Source organism: Haliotis rubra, unplaced genomic scaffold (genome assembly GCF_003918875.1).
Source record: "Haliotis rubra isolate DU_JTF1 unplaced genomic scaffold, ASM391887v1 Scf651, whole genome shotgun sequence".
NCBI classification, from domain to species: domain Eukaryota; kingdom Metazoa; phylum Mollusca; class Gastropoda; order Lepetellida; family Haliotidae; genus Haliotis; species Haliotis rubra.
The window spans coordinates 416114-436515 of NW_025767359.1; the positions used below are offsets into that span (position 1 = coordinate 416114).

The following is a 20402-nucleotide window of genomic DNA, read 5'->3' on the forward strand; positions in this document are numbered from 1 at the left end:
ATGGCTACCTTCCTATCCTTTTTCGGATCGCCAATCAGCTCATCATACCTCAACAACTGGAAAAGACTCAACGAGCTGATTCACAAGGGCGATGTTGAAAAGGTTCTCCAATACATTCGTCGCATGAAAATCACAATTCAGCTGTTTGAAAAGGTTCAGCTGGAACAAGGTAAACTGACAGTCGCCCAGCGATCGCATATCGGATCTCTGACGTCACCAGTTTGTATGGCAGCCAGGTCGGGCCATGTCCAGATCATGACCGCCCTCCTTGACATGGGGCACCAGGCCTTTTACCTGAACTTGAGCACCTCCAGCCCATGGCCTATACGTGAAGTCTGCGCCAGTGGACATCTGGACGCGGTCAGAACGCTGGTTGAAGTCTATCACGTCGATGTAGAATCACGTGACAACAACAACGAGACTATACTGTACGCTGCAGTGCGCGGAGGTCGTGTTGACGTCGTGGACTATCTTGTCAAGGCGGGAGCGTCCGTGAACATGCCTCATTCGTCGCTTGACTAGTTTTCACTTCTCCATGTTGCGGTCAAGGCGCCAGGACCTCGTCAAATGGACATGTGTGACGTTCTTCTGTCACGTGGTGCTGACGTCAATGCACGTGACAAATATGGAAGAAGTCCTCTTTTTCTCCTCGTCCTTGATTTCCCTGGGCGTGATGCTTTTTCTTCTGAAGAAGACATACGCTATCCCGATTACAGACATCCCGAAGATTTCCTCAACCTCATTCGTCTCGTCTGCTCACGTGGTGCTGATCTGAACATGCGCAATACGTCTGGTGCAACCCCTCTTTTCACTGCATCCTTATATGGTAAAGTTGATATCGTGTATTATCTGGCGATTGAGAGAAATGCCTCTTTGGATTTGCTGTACACAAATCATATGGAGAAACCTTTCGTTGATAATTTGATTGCTCGCGGACAGTTTCTTGCTCTTCAAACCCTCATAGAAGCCGGATATGACGTCATAGCAAAAGACTCGTTTGTTGAGAGGGATCTGTATTGGTTAGATGAAGACCTGGAAGGGATGGTGGGATTAATTAGAGAGAGATTTTCGGAACCAAGGTCTTTGTTGGAGCTTTGCTGTTTCAAGATCAGAACTTTACTTGGACCAAGATTGCCTTTTGTGATAGAGACCATCCCCGTGGATGTTACACTGAAGGATTTGATTAAACTGAGTCATGTTCAGAACTTCAGTCTTGACGTTGACGATGACGACCGTGATGGCGAAGAGGCACACACATGAATGAAGGATTTATTTACAATGCGGTGGGGTGGCCTAGTGGTTAACGCTCGTCTCGACGAAGACTTGTGTTCGATTCCCCACATGGGTACAATGTGTGAAACACATTTCTGGTGTCCCCCGGAGTGCTATTGCTGGAATATTGCTAATAGTGGCGTAAAACCATACTCACTCACTCACATTGGTGTTTACAAATTCAAGGTCATGTTGTTTGTTTCATTGCTGTTTAAACCAGCTCGCAGCGATGTATCATCTGTTGTTCATAATCCTGAATGGGTTAAACAGTTCAAAGGCAGATATCAGCCACGGCAAGCAGCCCAATCCATATGACCGCCTGTTAGCTGGGGACCTCACTCTAACTACCGCTGAACAAAACTGAGGGACAAAAGAAACTACGCCTCTCAGCTGTTTCATCATATTTTTATTTCTAGAAACATAATCTTCTTACATTTGCGAACATACATCCAAACAGTGAGCTGTACTGGTGCTTAGTGTGAGCACCCGTGAAGGTCCGGGTTAGAATTGATCTTCAGTAGCCCATGGTTGTCTCCCCGTGAAGATCGGGGTTAGAATTGGTCTTCAGTAACCCATGCTTGTCTCCCCGTGAAGATCCGGGTTAGAATTTATCTTCAGTAACCCATGCTTGTCTATCCATGAAGGTCCGGGTTAGAATTGGTCTTCAGTAACCAATGCTTGTCTCCCCGTGAAGGTCCGGGTTTGAATTGGTCTTCAGTAACCCATGCTTGTCTCCCCGTGAAGGTCCGGGTTTGAATTGGTCTTCAGTAACCCATGCTTGTCTCCCCATGAAGGTCCGGGTTAGAATTGGTCTTCAGTAACCCATGCTTGTCGTAAGAGGCGACTAACGGGATCGGTGGTCAAGCTCGCTGACTTGGTTAACACATGTCATCGTATCCTAATTGCGTAGATGGATGCGCATGATGCTCACTGTATTGTCTTGTCCAGACTCTATTATTTACAGAGAGCCGCCATATAGCTGGAATATTGCTGAGTGCGGCGTAAAACTAAACTCACTCACTATTTCATAGACCCCTGATACCTTGGCCTGGGTCTCTTCCCTGTAATAATATATTTATATATTCGAATACAAATATTTAAAAACAACAATTTCTTTGAGTGGCATTCTAGAAGTTGGGAAGTACAATATAGAACAAACTTTATGGACAACAACTTTTTTTATTCGTGAGTGCGACGGTTCGATACAGATTCCTGCTTGACAACGGTACAAGAATCTGCTTGACAACGGTACAAGAATCTGTATCGAAACGTTGCACTCACACTCACGAATAAATGAAGTTGTTATCCATAACGTTTGTTCTGTACTCCCCCTTTGAGGTTTGGACTCACTGAAAACACCCACTATATGTTATGTATAAATGCATGTTTACATCGAAGATGAATTTCTCCACTAACTTGGAGTAACCAACTGCAAACCTTATGCAGATAAATTGCACGATGATCAATCATCAAATTGCTGAAAGCATGTGCGAATATCATGCATGTGAACAGCTGCGTTTTAGTGTTAAGTTTTGTTAAGAATTCGCCAATTTTCACCGAGTTTTATCATTTCTTAAACTCAAGACATTAATCTTTTGAACTGCACGAATTTGTTTTACAATACATCAGTTCAAGTGTAAACAGTGCCTTTAAACAGTATGGAATATTTTGCAACATATAGTTTAGAACACCTGCCTGAGGTAAGTGGCTATATTTACTCTAGTGACTCTAAACCTTTGATGGGAAGTACATATTATAAAACAATGTTAACCAGTTAGTCAATTCCTGAACCGCATTATTTTCATAGCCCTATCTGCCATGCTAAAGCCCTAAATGAAGCGACCGCCTCCGTGGTGTAGTGGTTAGAGCGTCCGCCCGGAGAGCGGAAGGTCGCGAGTTCGATCCCCGACCGAGTCATACCAAAAGACGTTAAAATAGGGTACTTGTTGGTCCCTGCCTGGCGCTCGGCATTAATGGGTACAACAAGGACTGGTCGGCTCGGAGTCAGTATAATGTGTGTGAGTGGGGTATTCATTCTTCACTGCGGCATGGTATCTCAGTGGGCTAGCAGTATAAAACCAGCTTCAGTCTGGGCTAGTACAAGCAGCCGCACATACACATACACACATGCACGTCGTCATATGAGCGAAATATTCTCAAGCACGACGTTAAACCAAATTTCACCTCACCTCACCTAAATGAAGCGAGTCTAGATTTTCCTCAGGTTCAGACTTGGCAGAATTTCTCATCTCACTGGGGCTCAGTTTCAATTTAAAATGAATTATTTTTTATATCCAAATATATATTCAGAGGTTAGTCTATGGACCAGCATGTGGATTCAAGTGTCCAAGGCCTTCACAGACTATGTAGTTTGACACGGGCACATCCAGGTGATGAAACTTAATACACGTTACTAGACTATAAATCCATAACTCTAAACTAAAGGCACTTCTACCATCACAGCATCAACAGCTGCGTGAACATCGTGACAGCATCATCGACAGCTGCGTGTATGTCAGAGCTGCGTCTTTGTCATCTGCCGGAGCATGGGTACATAGCAGGCTCATAAGTTTCAGTGAGTCACTGTACCTTGGCAACGGTTGGACATGGACTGTAGACACTGTGAGTATCATTATACACGTTCCTGGTGCTAAGGACCAACCACTTGCTATTTTAGAGGGGGTGGGGGTGCTTGTGTTTTATTTTTGTGTTTGTGTGTGAGTGAGAGAGAGAGAGACAAAGAGTGAGAGAGAGAGAGAGAGAGCGAGAGAGGGGGGAGGGTTTGTGTTACTTTAGTGAGAGTGAGAGAGCGAGCGAGAGTTATATAGGTAGATTGATCTATCCATATTTAGATAGATAGATAGAGTGAGTGAGTGGGAGGGGTTACTTTGACAATACACGTATGAATTAACTGCTGAAAAAGCATCCCAAAGTTATTATACATTCATGAGAGAATGTTTTTAGTGAGTCTAAAAATCTTAGTTACAAAAGAAAATACATAGCAGATATTTAGAGGATTGTTTTAAAAATACAAAACGACTTAAGTAATTTTTTGTGACTTACATGCATAATTGTGCACGTGTTTCCGAAGCTGTACGCTTATCTCAAGGATCATGATGATAACAAAGACCGACACACTTACCTTTTTGATGCAAATTTTGTGAGCAGTCATTGTTTTCGATATAACAGAACATGCTAACCTCTTTGGATGACACCCGCTGTCATTACCAATCCGTTCATGCAGAGGCACACCCGAGCGCCCTATTGGATCTGTTTCGGATGATAACCGAGACTGGTTATTGTCTGGCATTGACGTTATATTTTTCACATGCGTCTTTTTTTAATGTATCCTAAGCAAGAATACACAATGTCATTTAGAAAGTGGTCAAATGTAACGCATGTTATATTTGAGATTACACTTTCTCAATTAAGTACAGATTCTGGTACTTTTGTTTGGCATTGTGTATTCATAATTTCCACTTGTAAGAGGGGTACACAAAGTCTGTGATCTAGACTTCCAGTTGTCCAACATTGTTTGTAGTAGTCGTGCTGGCAGAGTGGGCTAGAGGGCTGACTTTGTATGTAATAGTATTAGTCCGCTTTTATGACGCTCATATTCAGGCACATTCCTTGCTCACGGCGCCACGTACATTACTATAGGACACTATCGTACTTTCCGATACTTTTTTCAACTCCCTGGGGATCATACAGCCATGCTGCCTGTTAGGCACAATGAACTAAACACTCACATTGCCAGCACATCCTCACAGGTACCCATTTTACAGCTGGGTGAACTGAGACAATGTGGATCTAAGTATCTTGTCCAAGCATACTTCGCAGATGTGCCCACCTCGGAACCTGAACCTATAGGTGCCTCAACCGGGGATCGAACCCGGGCCTTCAGCGTGATAGGCAGACGCCTTACCAATGCACTACTGAGCTCCATTTATGCTGGCAATTATGTGCCTGAATCTAAAGGGGTGAGTTGGAATCCGAGATGGGACTCATCCCAACACAAGTACTAAAATATGTGTCTTATGACCGGGGATATAGAGAATAAAACACGAGGTCTCATTACATACGAATAATACGAAACGAGTGTCCTTCCTATGGTATCACGAGTTTCGTATAATTCGTATGTAATGATACCGAGTGTGGTATTTTATTTATTACCTACGTCTTACATGCATTAAATTGACAAAATAGCTTATTTTTGATATTTTGATGGTTTCAAACCGAAACCAGTTTCATAAAGAGGTTGCGGAAGAGTTTTGTACTGTAGTACAATAGCTGCATGACGTCACACTGTAATGACGTCACTGCCCTGGTAACCGACGTCACGATGCATGTCAGTTGTCATCGCCTCGTACAGCCTCCTACAGTAAACTACTCCGTAGCACCCCGTTTCTTGGTTTGCAGTTGCTTCATTCGGCTAACATCACTGGTGGAAACATTGCCTTTACGTTTTTCGACGGATATAATGTCTCAGTTCGACTCACAATTAAACAGCGACACGGCAACGTTCGCAATGTTTACTTTCCCACAATGCATTTAAGTTGTAGAATGAATTCATCACGTGTTTGTTATGAATGAAAGAATAGTTACGTCAGAATGTGACCTAATTGAGAGGTCATCGGTTATCCAATCAAATCGTTAGAAGCTTAGGTCAAGTCGTTAGGACAAAGGTCAACGTGATACGACACCCGTGTGACGTACGAGATTAGTATGCAACTACCCATACGTTGACCACGTGGGTAATAAAGTAATGTACGTAGCGCCGTGGGCAGACAACGTGCATGGATATGAGCGCCATATTAGCGGACTATTACCATTACATACAACAATGCCCAATGAAAGTACCAGAATCTGTACTTTATTGAGAAAATGCAATCCCAAATATAACATGTGTTACCATAAACTTAACGAAATTTCCGTTTGACATTGTAGCAACAGACAAATAAGTCGCCCGAAAATCTACGTTTATGTCGAAATTGTGTCGAATCTATTAACATGGCGTTGAGATAATGTTTTGTTCCTGGAACACAGCTTATAGGTCTGATGTGGAGTTTTTACTGTATCACGATTGGCTGTAAAAAATCGATTGTCGATCACATAATCCAGTGACTGAGATCACGTAGACGCAACTGGGATGCCTTCAGCCAAGAAACCGTTCCTGACTACACGACCTGACCAAGTCGCCTTCAACGACAAGCATGGTTTTAAAGCTGATGTCCTTGAATCGGAAATTAAGATCGTTAACTCGCTCAAAATCCTTTCACACTCAGCCATATGCCGTTTCACAGAGCATATTTGTTTATCTGTAAAGTTTGCGCTTTTTAGTTACTGTGTAGAGCAATTATTTACAATTTGCATTGCTAATTCATTGACAAAGTAGGAGAGTGGGTGGGTGGGTTTTGAGTGAGTGAGTGAGTGAGTGAGTATGCTTTTACGCCGCTTCGCATACACCAGAAATGGGCTTCACACATTGTATGTCGGGAATCGAACCCGGGCTTTCCACTAGGCTAACACACACACACACACACACACACACACACACACACACACACACACACACACACACACACACACACACACACACACACACACACACACACACACACACACACACACACACACACACACACACCAGCCAGTGAGGAAGACGTAGGGAATGGACTTGGTCTATTGTAGAAGGGAAATGGAAACAAACGTATAAAAAATGCTTTGTTAGGACACAGAATCACTTCCAATGTGTTTAATGGTTATTTCGGGGCGGCGGGGAACCTAGTGGTTAAAGCGTTCACTCGTTCAGAAGACCCGGGGATCGATTCTCCACATGGGTACAATGTGTGAAGCCCATTCCTGATGTCCCCCGCCACGATATTACCGGAATTGTGCTAAAGGCGGCGCAAAGCTAAACTCACTCAACGCCTAATGATTACTTTATCTGTTTCAGTCAGCTCTTCTGCGGAATTCCGTTGAAGAAAATTGATCAGCACTGACCCCTTTAGTGTAAAGCCAGATGATGTGTATATTGTTACATGAAACAGCTTAATGAACGTGCACCTAGAAACAATAAAATCCAACGCCATGAACTATATGCGAATGGTAGCAACTCTTCTGTTGACTACCATATTTTTAATCTTTGCATACCATACTATTTCGAAGGAGACTAATGTTCAACCTATGGGTTTTCGGTCAAAGATGAATACACAATTGGCAATTCCTCCAAAGTTGGTTTCATCCGAGACTGGGATTAACGTACCAGAAAACAACATATCTGTAAATGACAGTTTTGTGGACAGTACTTTTTCAAGATGGCGGACAAGAGATCCGAATGGCGACATGCTGACGGTTGAATCCTTTGGGCGCTTGGGTAATCTCATGTTTGAGTATGCTTCTCTGCTCGGTATAGCTTTCCGTAACGGGAAGAGGCCGTTTATCAACCCGGATAATACCTTAAACACAGTGTTCAATCTGTCTTTCGTTGAAAATTGGGATACGAAATATTGGCTTCACATTTCTGAAAGAAAATATGCCGGCTATTCGCCTGAATTCGAAAATCTGCCAGCTGGAAATTATGTCATGGGGCACTTTCTCCAATCCTGGAAGTATTTTGAACCGTTTAGAGAACAAATTATTAAAGAGTTCAGTTTTTCAGATCTATATGAAATGCTACGGAGAAAGATATTTCATCTTTACACATCCCCGTTCAAGAATCGCACAGTGATAGGACTGCATGTACGTCGGACTGATATGACGGCACAAAACGAACACGGTTATACCGAAGCCCCAGTTTCGTACATATACAAAGCTGTTCAACATATGAGGGAGAGGTTTCGTAATCCAGTGTTCTTGATAGCCACGGATGATAAGGACTGGTGCCGGCGGAATCTGGACTCTGAAGATATGATCTTGATGACCACCACGAACCCGTTCGTGGACTTCGGGACTCTGGTTTTGTCTGATCATATGATAATGACGGTTGGGACGTTTGGATGGTGGGCGGCATGGCTGATAAATGGGCACACGGTGTACTATAAAGATTATCCCAAACCCGGAGGGAGGCTGGAAAGTCAGTTCGTGAAAGAAGATTATTTTATGCCGCATTGGATTCCTATGGGCGGATAAGTAAACAATAATGGTAACTTGAACTGGGTTGTTTGTTTTTGTTTGTTGTTTAACGGTGCTCTCAGCAATACTCCAGCTATATGGTGCCGTCTGTAAATAACAAAGTCATGACCAGACAATCTAGTGATCAACATCATGAGCATCGATTTATGCAGTTGGGATACGATTACGTCTGTCAACCAGGTCAGCGAGCCTGACCACCCGATCCTTATAGTCACCTCTAACGACAAGCATAGATTGCAGATGTAGGAAAAACAGAAAAAGGAAAAAAGAAAGCAGAAAAAAGTAAGGGAAAAAAAGAAAAAGGACAAAAAGAAAAAAAATGGGGGAAATTGGTGTAGGTAACATATTTTTATGAAGTTGTGAGTATAATTGGCAAAAAAAACTCACCAACATTTTGTCTAACGAGTATAAGAAGTGGTATTACCATGAGTATCCAGCTTGGATTGGGGTCTTTGATGTTAGGTATTGTACAAGGGAACCTGTTTCTTGTATCAACATGTACCAGTTAATCAAGACATTATAAGACTTTTAAGTAATTGGTGAGTAGCTGAATAGCTAATGAGTTACCTTGGCTTCTCATTGGCTTCTCACTGGCTTCTCATTGTGGGTACCACTAACAAGGGATTAGCTAACATTTAAAACCATCATCTGTTACTAAAGTTTGCTTATTATCATGTAGTATGAGATACACACGTAATAAAGTATGGAAAAAGTATTTTTTCATTTTTCATTTTTTCCTAGCAAAAATAATTTCTTTTTTTCCTTTTCTTTTTTTCCGAATACCGTTTGCAGAAGGCCAATTCTAACCCGGATCGTCACGTGTGAACTACGAGAGTAATTTTGAAGCTGGAGTCCGTCTAAGATATATAGATGGATGTCTTTACTATATACTCATGAGCATTAGTATCTAAGCACCAACTTGAATCAAAATTCAGCTTTGTCAAGTTTAGTTCAAACTGGCGATCATATTTGGCATACTTTAATACGCATATAAAGTACCTACTTCACACAATTTCTCAAAAGCTATGGGACGTATGTTCACGTGGTGAGAAGGCGCCAAGCACGTCGGGGTATACATTTCATAATTGCTGTATATACACTGCAGTTTACCGATCCGGCTTAAAGATTGCATGCCAAAATCCCCACAGGACCGAAGCCCCACAGACAAAAGCCCCATATGATAATATACTAGCCACATAAAGAAACTGTGCATTGTCAAAATATTATCCCAGTTGATAAGTACGATAACAATGTCAAAGGTACATATAAACTTTAATGGAGGGATCATCAGACCATAACAAGTCGGGAGAATTTCAATTGAAAGTCAATCACAATGACGTCACGAGTCCACAAGCGGGACAGGGGTTAAACGACCATATCACAAGCTCAATAACGGGTATGGCCACCATCGGCATTGAGAACAGCAGTGCATCGACGACGCAGAGAGCCTATCAAACAAGGAAGGCTTGCGGAATGTCACGCCAGATTCTCTCAAGTTCTGTTGAAGGTCAGGGACGTTGTCTGGCGGATGAGGAAGACGGCGTAGACATCGATCCATCTCGTCCCAAACATGCTCTATCGGGGAGAGATCCAGTGAATTTGCAGGCCAAGGCAGTAAGTCAACATTATGGTGTTGCAAGAAATCCATAGCAACCCTTGTTAGTGGCTGTACCCTCAAGGGGGGTTGAAGTATTGTAATATTATGGTCCTCCTGAGAGGGTACGTAAGTCCCCCAATTTTCAAAATCACTTAAAGCTTATCAGGATTTTTAAACGTAGTATTCATATTTTAATTGTGGCTAACATTTCTGCCAATCGCCAGCAGCTGAAGGGATGGTGTAAATCCAACTAGGATCCATGCAGGTAGCAAAGGGACTGTAAGTCCCCATAGTCCCTGGTATGGTGATTTACCTTCAGATCTATAGCCTGTTTTTATATTGTATTGTCCAAATAGTGCTATTAATTTTAACTTTCCACGCTAGTTTTAATTTTAATTGTGATATTCTAGTTCTTTTACTGTCCTTCGTCGACAGGTTTTTATAATTTACATATATTCCATTTCAATGTCAAATATGTTCTAGTCACGATATGGCTGCAATATTGCCGATGTGACGTTAAATATTAACTCACTCATTCAATTGTACACATGTATGTATCGCTAAAGTGAACGTTTTGTCAATGATATTCAACACGGCAGCTGATCAGCAGATTAACCGACTTCTCAGCTCGGAGATACAACACAACGCAACAACTAATCGCCTCTTACGACAAGTATGGGTGGCTGAAGACCAATTCCAACCCGGGTCAAAAGGGATATGTACTTACTAGAGCTACTGACGTTTTCTCCTTGTCCAACACTTCTCTCTGAAAGCAATGTAGTGTTCTCTATAGTCCAAAACGTCCCTCCTTCGTCATTTTCGCGCTCTCTGATGTCAACAAGCTGAACTAAAGTCTTTAGAGTGGGTGAGTTTAGTTTCACGACGCTTTTCACAATATTCCAGCAATCTGACAGTGGAGGAAACCAGAAATGGGATTCACACACTATGTCTATGTAGGGGGCTTCAGCGTGACGTGCGAACGCTTTAATCCCTGGACTAGCCCACCACCCGCTGGAGATCTCAGTGAGTGAGTTTAGTTTTATGCCGCACTCAGCAATATTCCAGCTATATGGCAGCGGTCTGTAAATAATCGAGTCTGGACCAGACAATCCAGGGATCAACAGCATGAACATCGATCTACGCAATTGGGATACGATGACAAGAGTGAACTCAGTCAGTGAGCCTGACCACCCGATCCCGTTTTGTCGCCTCTTACGACAAGCATGGGTTACTGAAGACCATTTCTAACCCGTACCTTCACAGGTCCTGGAGATCAGAGAATCATTAAATATGAACAAAAATAATGCAAGACAACAAGGCTTTTTCCTTTTATTATTAGCAGCTAAATGTAACTAAAGACAGGCGACAAGACAATAGATCAGGTTCACCATCTACAAAACCTTGGTAGCATTACGACATTCGTAAGACTATGATAAACTATGAGTTACGACAGGTCGTAATGTTACGAAAATCAATCGGGACCCAGATGCATGGGCAAACAGTTAAGTCGGTTGTGGCCACTTATCACCTTGGAGTTAACTAGCTCTGTGGAAGGGTTTACCTCGTCTTGGTTAGACAGGGACAAGTGGGCACTAAGGGCCCAACCACAAATATGTCTTTAATTAGATAAACACGCCTAAACACGCCAAAAGCAGAAACCCCGAGAAGTTAGCATAAACATACCATTATCTCAAATGAAATCAAAAGCATATCAAAAGAAAAACACCTCCCAAAAGTGGCAAAGTAACCTACAAAATCAATTTCTACACTGAAAAGTCTTCTGTAATAAACACTCAAAACCTAATAACGTACCATACATCTTAAAATATAGACAGGGCGATAACGGAACTACAAACAAGTTATAGAACATTAAAGTATCACCTGTATAACAAAGAAACAAAACGACCCAACAAAACAGACACACACTACAGAGTCGACTGGACACGAACACAATCCTATTATATTCAACAGCCCAATCATCTCACATTTATATTTAAAACCGGAATTATATCATCATCATCATCATCAATCATTTCACATTTACATTTAAAACCAGAATGATATCATCATCATCATCATCATCATCATCATCATCATCATCATCATCATCATCTCACATTTACATTTAAAACCGGAGCGATATCACCATCATCATCTCACATTTACATTTTAAACCGGAATGATATCATCATCATCATCATCAATCATCTCACATTTACATTTAAAGCGGAATGCTACCAGAGTAGTGTTATACAGCTTGCCTAGATGAATGAACTCTACAGTAGCAGAGTGATAACGTGGAGGATGTGGTTTTAACCCGGCTTTAGTCCTATACCAACAATATCACGGCTGAGGATATGAGAAATGGGCCTCACACATCATCCTATGCTGGGAATCAAACCCAGTACTCTGGCGTGCCGAGCGAATGCGTTAACAACAAAGCTACCCCACCGCCCAGATTCAAACAGCCAGCCAGCCAGTTAACTACTGGCATACAGTTTTGAGTAATAATTTCTGACAAAATACTTTAGTGATCGTGAAGCTCATTTGAGACAACAAATAAGGATACACAAATCAATATATATCATATGTCCCTATATAGTTCAAACCACAATTATACCAGCCCGGGATACAACAAATAAGGATACACAAATCAATATAAATAATATGTCCCTATATAGCTCAAACCACAATTATACCAGCCCGGGATAAAACAAATAAGGATACACAAATCAATATAAATAATATGTCCCTATATACCTCAAACCACAATTATACAGGCAGACAGCTGTGTATTCAGAAAAAACTTTTGGTTGCATGAAACCACAATTGTACCTATCTGTATCGCGATTATAAAACTATACAATACAGTGTACAAATATACAAAATGCAACCTGTCACTAAATGTTCACAGGGGTCATGGCCTTTCCATGAAGTTCTTACACTTGCATTTAAGATGAATACTTTAGTCTCAAGGTGCTGTCTGTGTACATGTTCCCCATGAAAATATTTCAGAACACATATTTCCTTGCTTATGAGCTAATGAATCAATACTTAATTAGAAATGATATAATCAGTGAGGCTAATGGTTTGTTGCTTATTTTGTTCCAAATGACACACAAATTTTGTAACGGTACGTTCAAACCACAGTGAATGGACTTTGAACGTTGATAGGACCATGCGTTGTTGGCATCCAGAGTTTGAACGAGAATGTTTATGGACGACAAAGTCAGTATAGAAACTCACTAGGGTGTTTCCTGTGTTTCCTGTCTTCACAAGACCCCAAGTCCCTTTAACAGTTCAGTTTCGTCCACACAAAACTTTCTCAAAGACTTCTCCATGAACATTATACTATAGACCTTGCTGATTTCCTTTATGACATTCCCCCATCATGCACCTTCATCATTTGGTCTCTACTCTGCAGGCTGAACCTTCTGCATCCATTCCTGACATGTCATCCTACGCACACAACCTTCATCTATTTTGTAAGCAGACGGTCCACTTGTATTTGTGAACACACATCCATTTACTGGCCTGACTGAGAATTCAATCACGCTTTTGTCTTCACTGACTTGATGAAAAGTAACATCCACAAGGCCTGCCAGGTCATATGATTCGTGAGTGTGAATGTTTGGTATGATCATCAGGTTTAGTCGAACAAAGTGACTCAGCGCTTCTGTAAAGGCTTTGTGATCCTTTGACGTAATGTGAACACCCTCCATGATTGGGCAGATTTCATCGTCAAGAACTCCAATGTATAAAGACCCACCAGATGGGTTTTTGGAAAATGCTGAAATAAACTTATGTAAGCGACAACGGTACAAAGATTCAAAAATATTGGCTTTGGTCGTGAGGTGTTCTTGGGGCCTTAAACTTTTCAGCTTAATATCTACTCCTGTCTGAAGATTCCCCAATCCTCTGACAACCGGGGGTCTGTGACCTACATCGCGTTTAACGAACAGTAATGTTTTTATTTGGGCAAGAGAAGCAGCAGCGAGAGATCTGTGGTTGGAAGTGTAACTATCTACACTCGCTGTAGATACCCTCGTTGAGATACACTGAGATACTGTAATGACAAGAAAGTCAGTATCCTTAAACCACTCTCGTTGTATTTCATGAGAATAGATTTCCCCTTCATCAAGGCAAAAGATCTGAGAATTTAAGAACATGTCATCGAATTGTCCGAGGCATTTGTTGATTTTGTTTTTCCCACTGAGGTGGCAGAATATAGCTCCTCCTCCAGAGTTTCTCAAAGCAGAGGCCTTCTTTGAAATTTCACTTCTTTTTTCTCGTCTGTACTCACTTATATCTGTTTGATGACGAGCTTTCTTTTTCCTTTGAAACATCATTACCCCATCCATGTGGATTACAACATGATTTTGAATTGAATACTTGCGTTCACTCATGCCCCGGCAAGCATCGCAACCTGTGGAGTAAAACAGGGCGTTTTTTCCATGTTAACAAATAACGAAGCAGTAAAGTCTCAACTTTATCATTATTTACGAAGGACTTACAGGTTATTTAAATATGCTACACGACGACCCAAAACTTTGATGGGTCATTTTCCTATTCTTTGAAGATATGGCTAGATATTGCGGATTTGACGCTAGATATTAACTCGTTCTTTGAGGATCTCCCATTTTGTTTGGTAATAGGTGTTCTATGATGATGTACTAACACAATATGGATTGTAAAGTCATGATGACAGTCATTCCTCCCTGACATCTTATCAAAATTATTTCATAATTTGGTAAAATGGTTAAAAAAAAGTCGAACAACCACGTCGCATTGTTTAAATACATGTGTGTATATTGCATGCCACTTCAATCAGCGATATTCCAAGGGATTTATGTCGTAATAGAAATAATTTGGATCCGGAAATTTACGACTGCGTCCATCCCATCCCATTAGCCGGGTCTTACGACAAACATAGCGTCATTATCCTCGATTGGGTGCTTGTCTGAGATGATGTTGGCTCGTAAAGAATGTATAATATCCTTCCCACACTCACCACGAACCTCTTCATCTGTTAACCTGAAATACACACAAATCAGATCAGTTACAATTTTTGTGCTTACAATCAGGAAACTGTTCAATCACACGTGCATGATATGTTTGTTGAGACTTTTAGTGTTAGCCTGTTAAACATCAAATTGCTGTTAAGAGGTAAAGGGGCATCCCCAAAACCTCAAAACCAACTTGACCTTTAAAAATAAAATGCCAGGATTATCTTTAACAGAGGGAATACGAGTCATCGGAATGTCTCAGATTGGGGCTTCAAACAGCCATAATGGTGGTACGTTCGGTTGTACCATGCAGACCATCACCAGACTTATGAAACAAGTCAGCCAAACTGTCCCAGAAATGGCGACCCCGCAAAGATGACTATCGCATTATCCATGTGCGCAACCTGGGCCCTTATTCTCGAAACGTTCGTAGCCATAAGAATTCTTAATTTTGATCGTAGCCAATGTGTTAAGAATGGGCTTAAGAAGTTCGTAGAGCTACGAACGTTTCGAGAATAGCTAGCCTGAAGCCCGCAGTGACGTCATCAGCACCAACAGTGTTGAGTCAGTACATCAACAGAAACACAGTGATTAAACGACTGAGTGCTGTTGGCATTTCGTTTACCCGGCAACGGAGACTGAATCGTCCTCGCTTTGCAATCGATTCAAGGCACTGGCAACGTTTCTGTTGGGTGCGATGTCTGTTTGGGCAACACATGCACGTACACAATATTTGTGACTTAAACGTTTATTTCCTTAAATAACCCCAAAGCAATTTCTGGAATGGATGTGAACTTTTTGTGGGTCAGTTTAGTTTATGTTGTAATCCCCATTACCATAACAAATTGTAGCAATATCGACCTTTAAAATGATTATTATCTTTGTGACAGCTTATACGTGGTGGTTGGTTTAGGTGACAACACAAGGGCAACAGAATCGGAACCTATAGAGTCTGTAAGTAGGTCACGGCACTTCGCGAGACATTACGTTGTTGAGTACTTCCAATGACAAACAACGTTTTCGGCAATAGCGATAACACTGTTACATGGGGAATGCCGTGGATAATCATACTCGACACTCGCTGTGTGACTCCGAAAACTATGTCATGTCACAAACTATGCCCAGACTATAAACGCACTAAGGCAATGCTGCATGAATAGCACGTTGATACCTGCCAAACGGCTGTCACAGTGTCGTCTTCAGGCTGGCCCATTCAGGAGTCTAGGTAAGTTTATTTGTTACATGGATATCTTTGTTTTCAATTAAAGGCTGGCATAGTTTAAGCATGGCACACACAGTAAGGGTGGAGTTGACATGTGTGCAGATTGGTGAATCGTTCGATTGCATTTGATATATTACAGTGTGGTTTTATTGTCCGCCTGAGAGGTTATCTCACCTCATTTTTAATCATAGTATATACGTTCGTTTAAATTAATGTCTAAACTGGAGCATCAGAAGGCTGGTTATGATGTCAAGGTCAGGGGGGAGCTACATTACAGCCTGTAGAGCATGTTCTGGTGAAGATCATAGCTTTCGATGGCAAGCACAAACTTTCTGATAAGTGGGAAGAAGACCCGTACATCGTTGTTTCTCAGCCTAACACGGACATCCCGGTGTTTGTTGTGAAGAAAGAACGAGAGGAAGGAAGGTCTCGGACCCTACCTCGGAACCTGCTTCTACCCATCGGATCTTTGCCAGACGACTCTCAGAAGACCAAGCCTGTACCACCTAAACCAAAGCCAAGAAAAAGGTCAGCCAGGACAGTCACAGAACCAACAGAAACTAATGTGTTGGAGGAGGACGAAAGAAGGTCAATTTCAAGCCTTCTAGTAGAACTTCCTACAGAGCCTGATGATTCCACAGTTGTCAGCGCAGAATCTATGGGAGAGGATTCCATCTCCCAGTTGGATGGTGACGATCTGAAGACTGAGGAGATGGGCAGCGCAGCGATGTACATCATGGTGACGGCCATCAGCCGGGGACTAGCGAGGATCCCAGCACAGAGGATGTATCTGTCAAGGAAGAAATGCTTGAGGATGAAGCAGAACCTCAGAGCCGAATCCAGAGGACCTAGCAGGAGAAGCCAGAGCTCCTGACTCGCCTCTAGTCCGAACCAGACCTAACCACCAACAAGGACTTCACGTCGTGAGAGGAGACCACAGGAATGGCAGCGCTCGGGGGATTACGTCATGAGCCAGACGACAATCAACGACTGGACGATAGATCCGACCTAGTAGAGCGCTTGGCCTCAGCAGTTGTGTTCGAGCAGTTTGTTGTGAACCTTCTTCACTCAAGTAAATGAAGACGTCATTTGTGTGGTGGGGGGAAGTATGTGGCAGATTCAACTTTGTATTGTATATAATTGTAAATATAATAAACACGTGAATCTTTTAAAGTTGTGTGTCATTATGATGAGAAAACAATCTCTTTAAATAACCTAAGTCTAATCATTTTATCAATAATTTTATATTCAATATTTTATATCACACCCTTAGCCCTTCTAAACATCAATCTAATCTTAAATGTAATCTATTTCAGCAATACTCATTTGCACTGCATGCTTTTCTCCCCTGCAATCCCTTCTAAAGCATGTCCCTTGCTCAGGCTAGTGTGTAGGTTCTATTGTTATCTGTTCAGCCAAGCGTATAAGGTATTATGTATTTAAAGGCTATTTTCATCTAGTCTCTTCGTCAGTATCTTATGTGGTTGTCATCGCGCATGTTGCGGTTTTGTCTCTAGGATCGAGATCATGGTGATCTGGACTGTGTTTTTCCCCTGTATATAAGGTTAGTAATCTCAAGTCCTGTGTATATATTTATTGTGGTTTTGTGTGTGATAGTTGATGGTTATATTGGCTGTAGTTTAAAGTATGTTTAATCTCAGTATCCACTTTCTACCATGTGTAAATATTTTATGTGGTGGTAACTCACAGTATAGTGAGTTATGACATTGCTATTAGTGTAGGTTATAACTCGCATTAGAGTGAGTTATCATACTGTTTTTATAGTTTAAGTTTAGCTCACAGTCCAGTGAGTTAGGTTAATGTTACGTTTTGACTCACAGAACAGTAAGTTGTGTAAGTGTTATATTATATATTTATAACATTACATATAACCATTAATTATATTTCATTAAAGTATAATATTTAGCAATAATCTTATTTTCCATATTCCTATCACATTAAGGCATTATTACTATTAGCATTATTATAGCTACCATAAATGGAGTGCGTGTGTGGATGTATGTGCGTATGTGTGGTTAGATGTGGTTGTATGTAGCTTTTACCGTAATTACTCTTTTAATCATTTGTTTTAAATATCATGTGCACATGGTATTTATTCATCCTGCAGATGACGTAAACACCAGCAGTATCACCTATGCATTAAATGCAGGAGCTCAGGTCTATCATCTTTGTAAATGTTTATAGTATCAATGCCATGCAATATAATTAATACATGTGTATCATTCATGTCCATCAGCAAATCATGTGTATTACCATGATATTATTCATTTATATATCTGTGGAGTTGTCACGGTAACGTGCTGGCAACAGTAGTTATGATTAGTTATGTATATACATGTACGTGTGTGTTTGATTAAATATTTGGATAAGTTAATTCACTTATGTAGTAATGTGATTCCTGTCAATTATTGATTATAACCTTTTATGGTCATTTTAACATGTTTCAGGCTAAAGCTTTTGTTTATTACATTCGTTGTAATAAAAGTCCATCCGCCTCACACCCCAGTGGCTTTGTGGTTCTTGTCGCTACAATAACTACATCCTGACGCTGCTACAACTGAGGGGATGATGTAAATCCGCTTGGGTCCATGCAGGTAGCAAAAGTACTGTAAGTTCCCGTCCCCATCTACCTTCAGTTGTTGACAACCTATAGCCCATGTTTATATTGTATTGTTCTGTTTAATAATATCGTTTTATGATAGCGTGCTAATTTTACTTTAATACATGTGATATACTAGCAGTTTTACTGTTCTTCGACAACAGACTTTTAATTTCTAATTGCATTGATCTATATAATAATAAATTGTTCTCATCACGATATAGCTGAAAAATAATGCCAATGTGACGATAAATATTAACTCACCCACTCACTACAATTGGATTTTGCAGTTTTTACATTTATTAAAACTTACGTAATTCATCATGGCAAATAACAATTAAGTTTATCCATAACAATGTAAAGTTATTTTGGAATCTCACAAAAATATAAAAATTTTGATCAATATTTGTAAAGTTTTGCATAAAACATTTTATCGGGAACTTTGTTAATAAATAAAGTATCTTGCAGTTGGAATTATCCAGGAGATAAGTTTATGCGCAATGGAATTCCAGGTGTAATTCTAAAAAAATAAATGTAATGAATTAAAGAATGATTTAATAGAGTGTAAACCATTATGATTATATCCACACTTTGATTGATGCCAATAGCTCTGAGTAGGTGTCTCTCACAAATGTATTCTGCAATATGAGCTTGATTATTACAAACCCATTTAGCATTTGTTTATGGTGCAACATGTTCAGGTAAACATAACATCCACATGCTTATTTTATCAATAATATCTTGATATCAACACTGTAAGGAACTGTTTACATCTTTTAAGTATATCATACTTGGTCTCACATGTGTTATGTATTTGTTCAGTTGCAACATATGCACATCTTTAAGAGGAAAAGAAGGAGGAATAGATCACCACAATTACCATTGACATCAAGAGCAACACATACTGAAACAGATCTTCAGATTTCTTTTAACATCTGGTGTTCAAGCAATACATTGCCAATGAAGAAACAGCAAGTCATTGAAGTGTTCTATATACATATTAAAGCCCAACACATCATCCTTTGGACACATGCTTGAACAGGAAATGCTTGTCATCAGCATGGTGTTGTGGAACTTCTTGTGACATCTTGAGACTCTCAGATAATTCTGTGAGAATTTAGATGAGTGACCATGAAAATATTCCAGTATTTTTTTCAAGTTTAGCATCTGGCAAATGCAAAGAATGTTTGATATGTTATAAGTAATTATGTCTTTTGAATAAAATTGCAGAATAGTTCTAAAACTTGTTTATTGTTTTTTAAGTGTGGATAAAGCAAGCACAAATTGAATGGTTTGGAAGATTTCTGCTTTAGCCATGATATTGATTTGACATTAAATATATAATGATGAATGTATGAGATTAGATTTTCAGTGTATATAGCAAACGTTTCCAAGTGAAAGAGAGTTGGGTTTTAAGCCGCTTTTAGCAATATTCCAGCAACATCATGCTGGGGAGAGCAGAAATGGGCTTCCAACTTTGCACCCATGTGGGGAATCGAACCCAGGCCTTCAGTGTGACAAGTCAACAGTTTAACCACTGGGTTACCCTAC

At 40.7% G+C, this 20402-nt stretch overlaps 3 protein-coding genes and 1 long non-coding RNA gene across 4 annotated transcripts in view; 2 read left to right on the forward strand and 2 right to left on the reverse strand.

Moving 5' to 3' along the window:
* Positions 1-522, forward strand: LOC124257210 (protein fem-1 homolog C-like). Its single transcript, XM_046691227.1, has one exon. The coding sequence runs from the start codon at positions 1-3 to the stop codon at positions 520-522; it is 522 nt and encodes a 173-aa protein (XP_046547183.1).
* Positions 523-7476: 6954 nt separating this feature from the next.
* On the forward strand, positions 7477-8403 carry LOC124257211 (galactoside alpha-(1,2)-fucosyltransferase 1-like). The gene has a single exon (XM_046691228.1). The coding sequence runs from the start codon at positions 7477-7479 to the stop codon at positions 8401-8403; it is 927 nt and encodes a 308-aa protein (XP_046547184.1).
* A 4223-nt stretch (positions 8404-12626) lies between these two features.
* LOC124257203 lies at positions 12627-13448 on the reverse strand. Its single transcript, XR_006893201.1, has 2 exons — positions 12764-13448; positions 12627-12684 (listed from the first exon to the last, which is right to left on the reverse strand). It is a non-coding gene; the product is annotated as an uncharacterized LOC124257203 (long non-coding RNA).
* A 9-nt stretch (positions 13449-13457) lies between these two features.
* Positions 13458-20402, reverse strand: part of LOC124257212 — a 113444-nt gene continuing 106499 nt past the window's right edge. Inside the window, exons 8-10 of the mRNA XM_046691229.1 lie at positions 15015-15037; positions 14307-14429; positions 13458-13462 (exon numbers count right to left, since the gene is read on the reverse strand). Of these exons, the coding sequence (XP_046547185.1) occupies positions 13458-13462; positions 14307-14429; positions 15015-15037 (151 nt within the window). The remainder of the gene's footprint in view (positions 13463-14306; positions 14430-15014; positions 15038-20402) is intronic.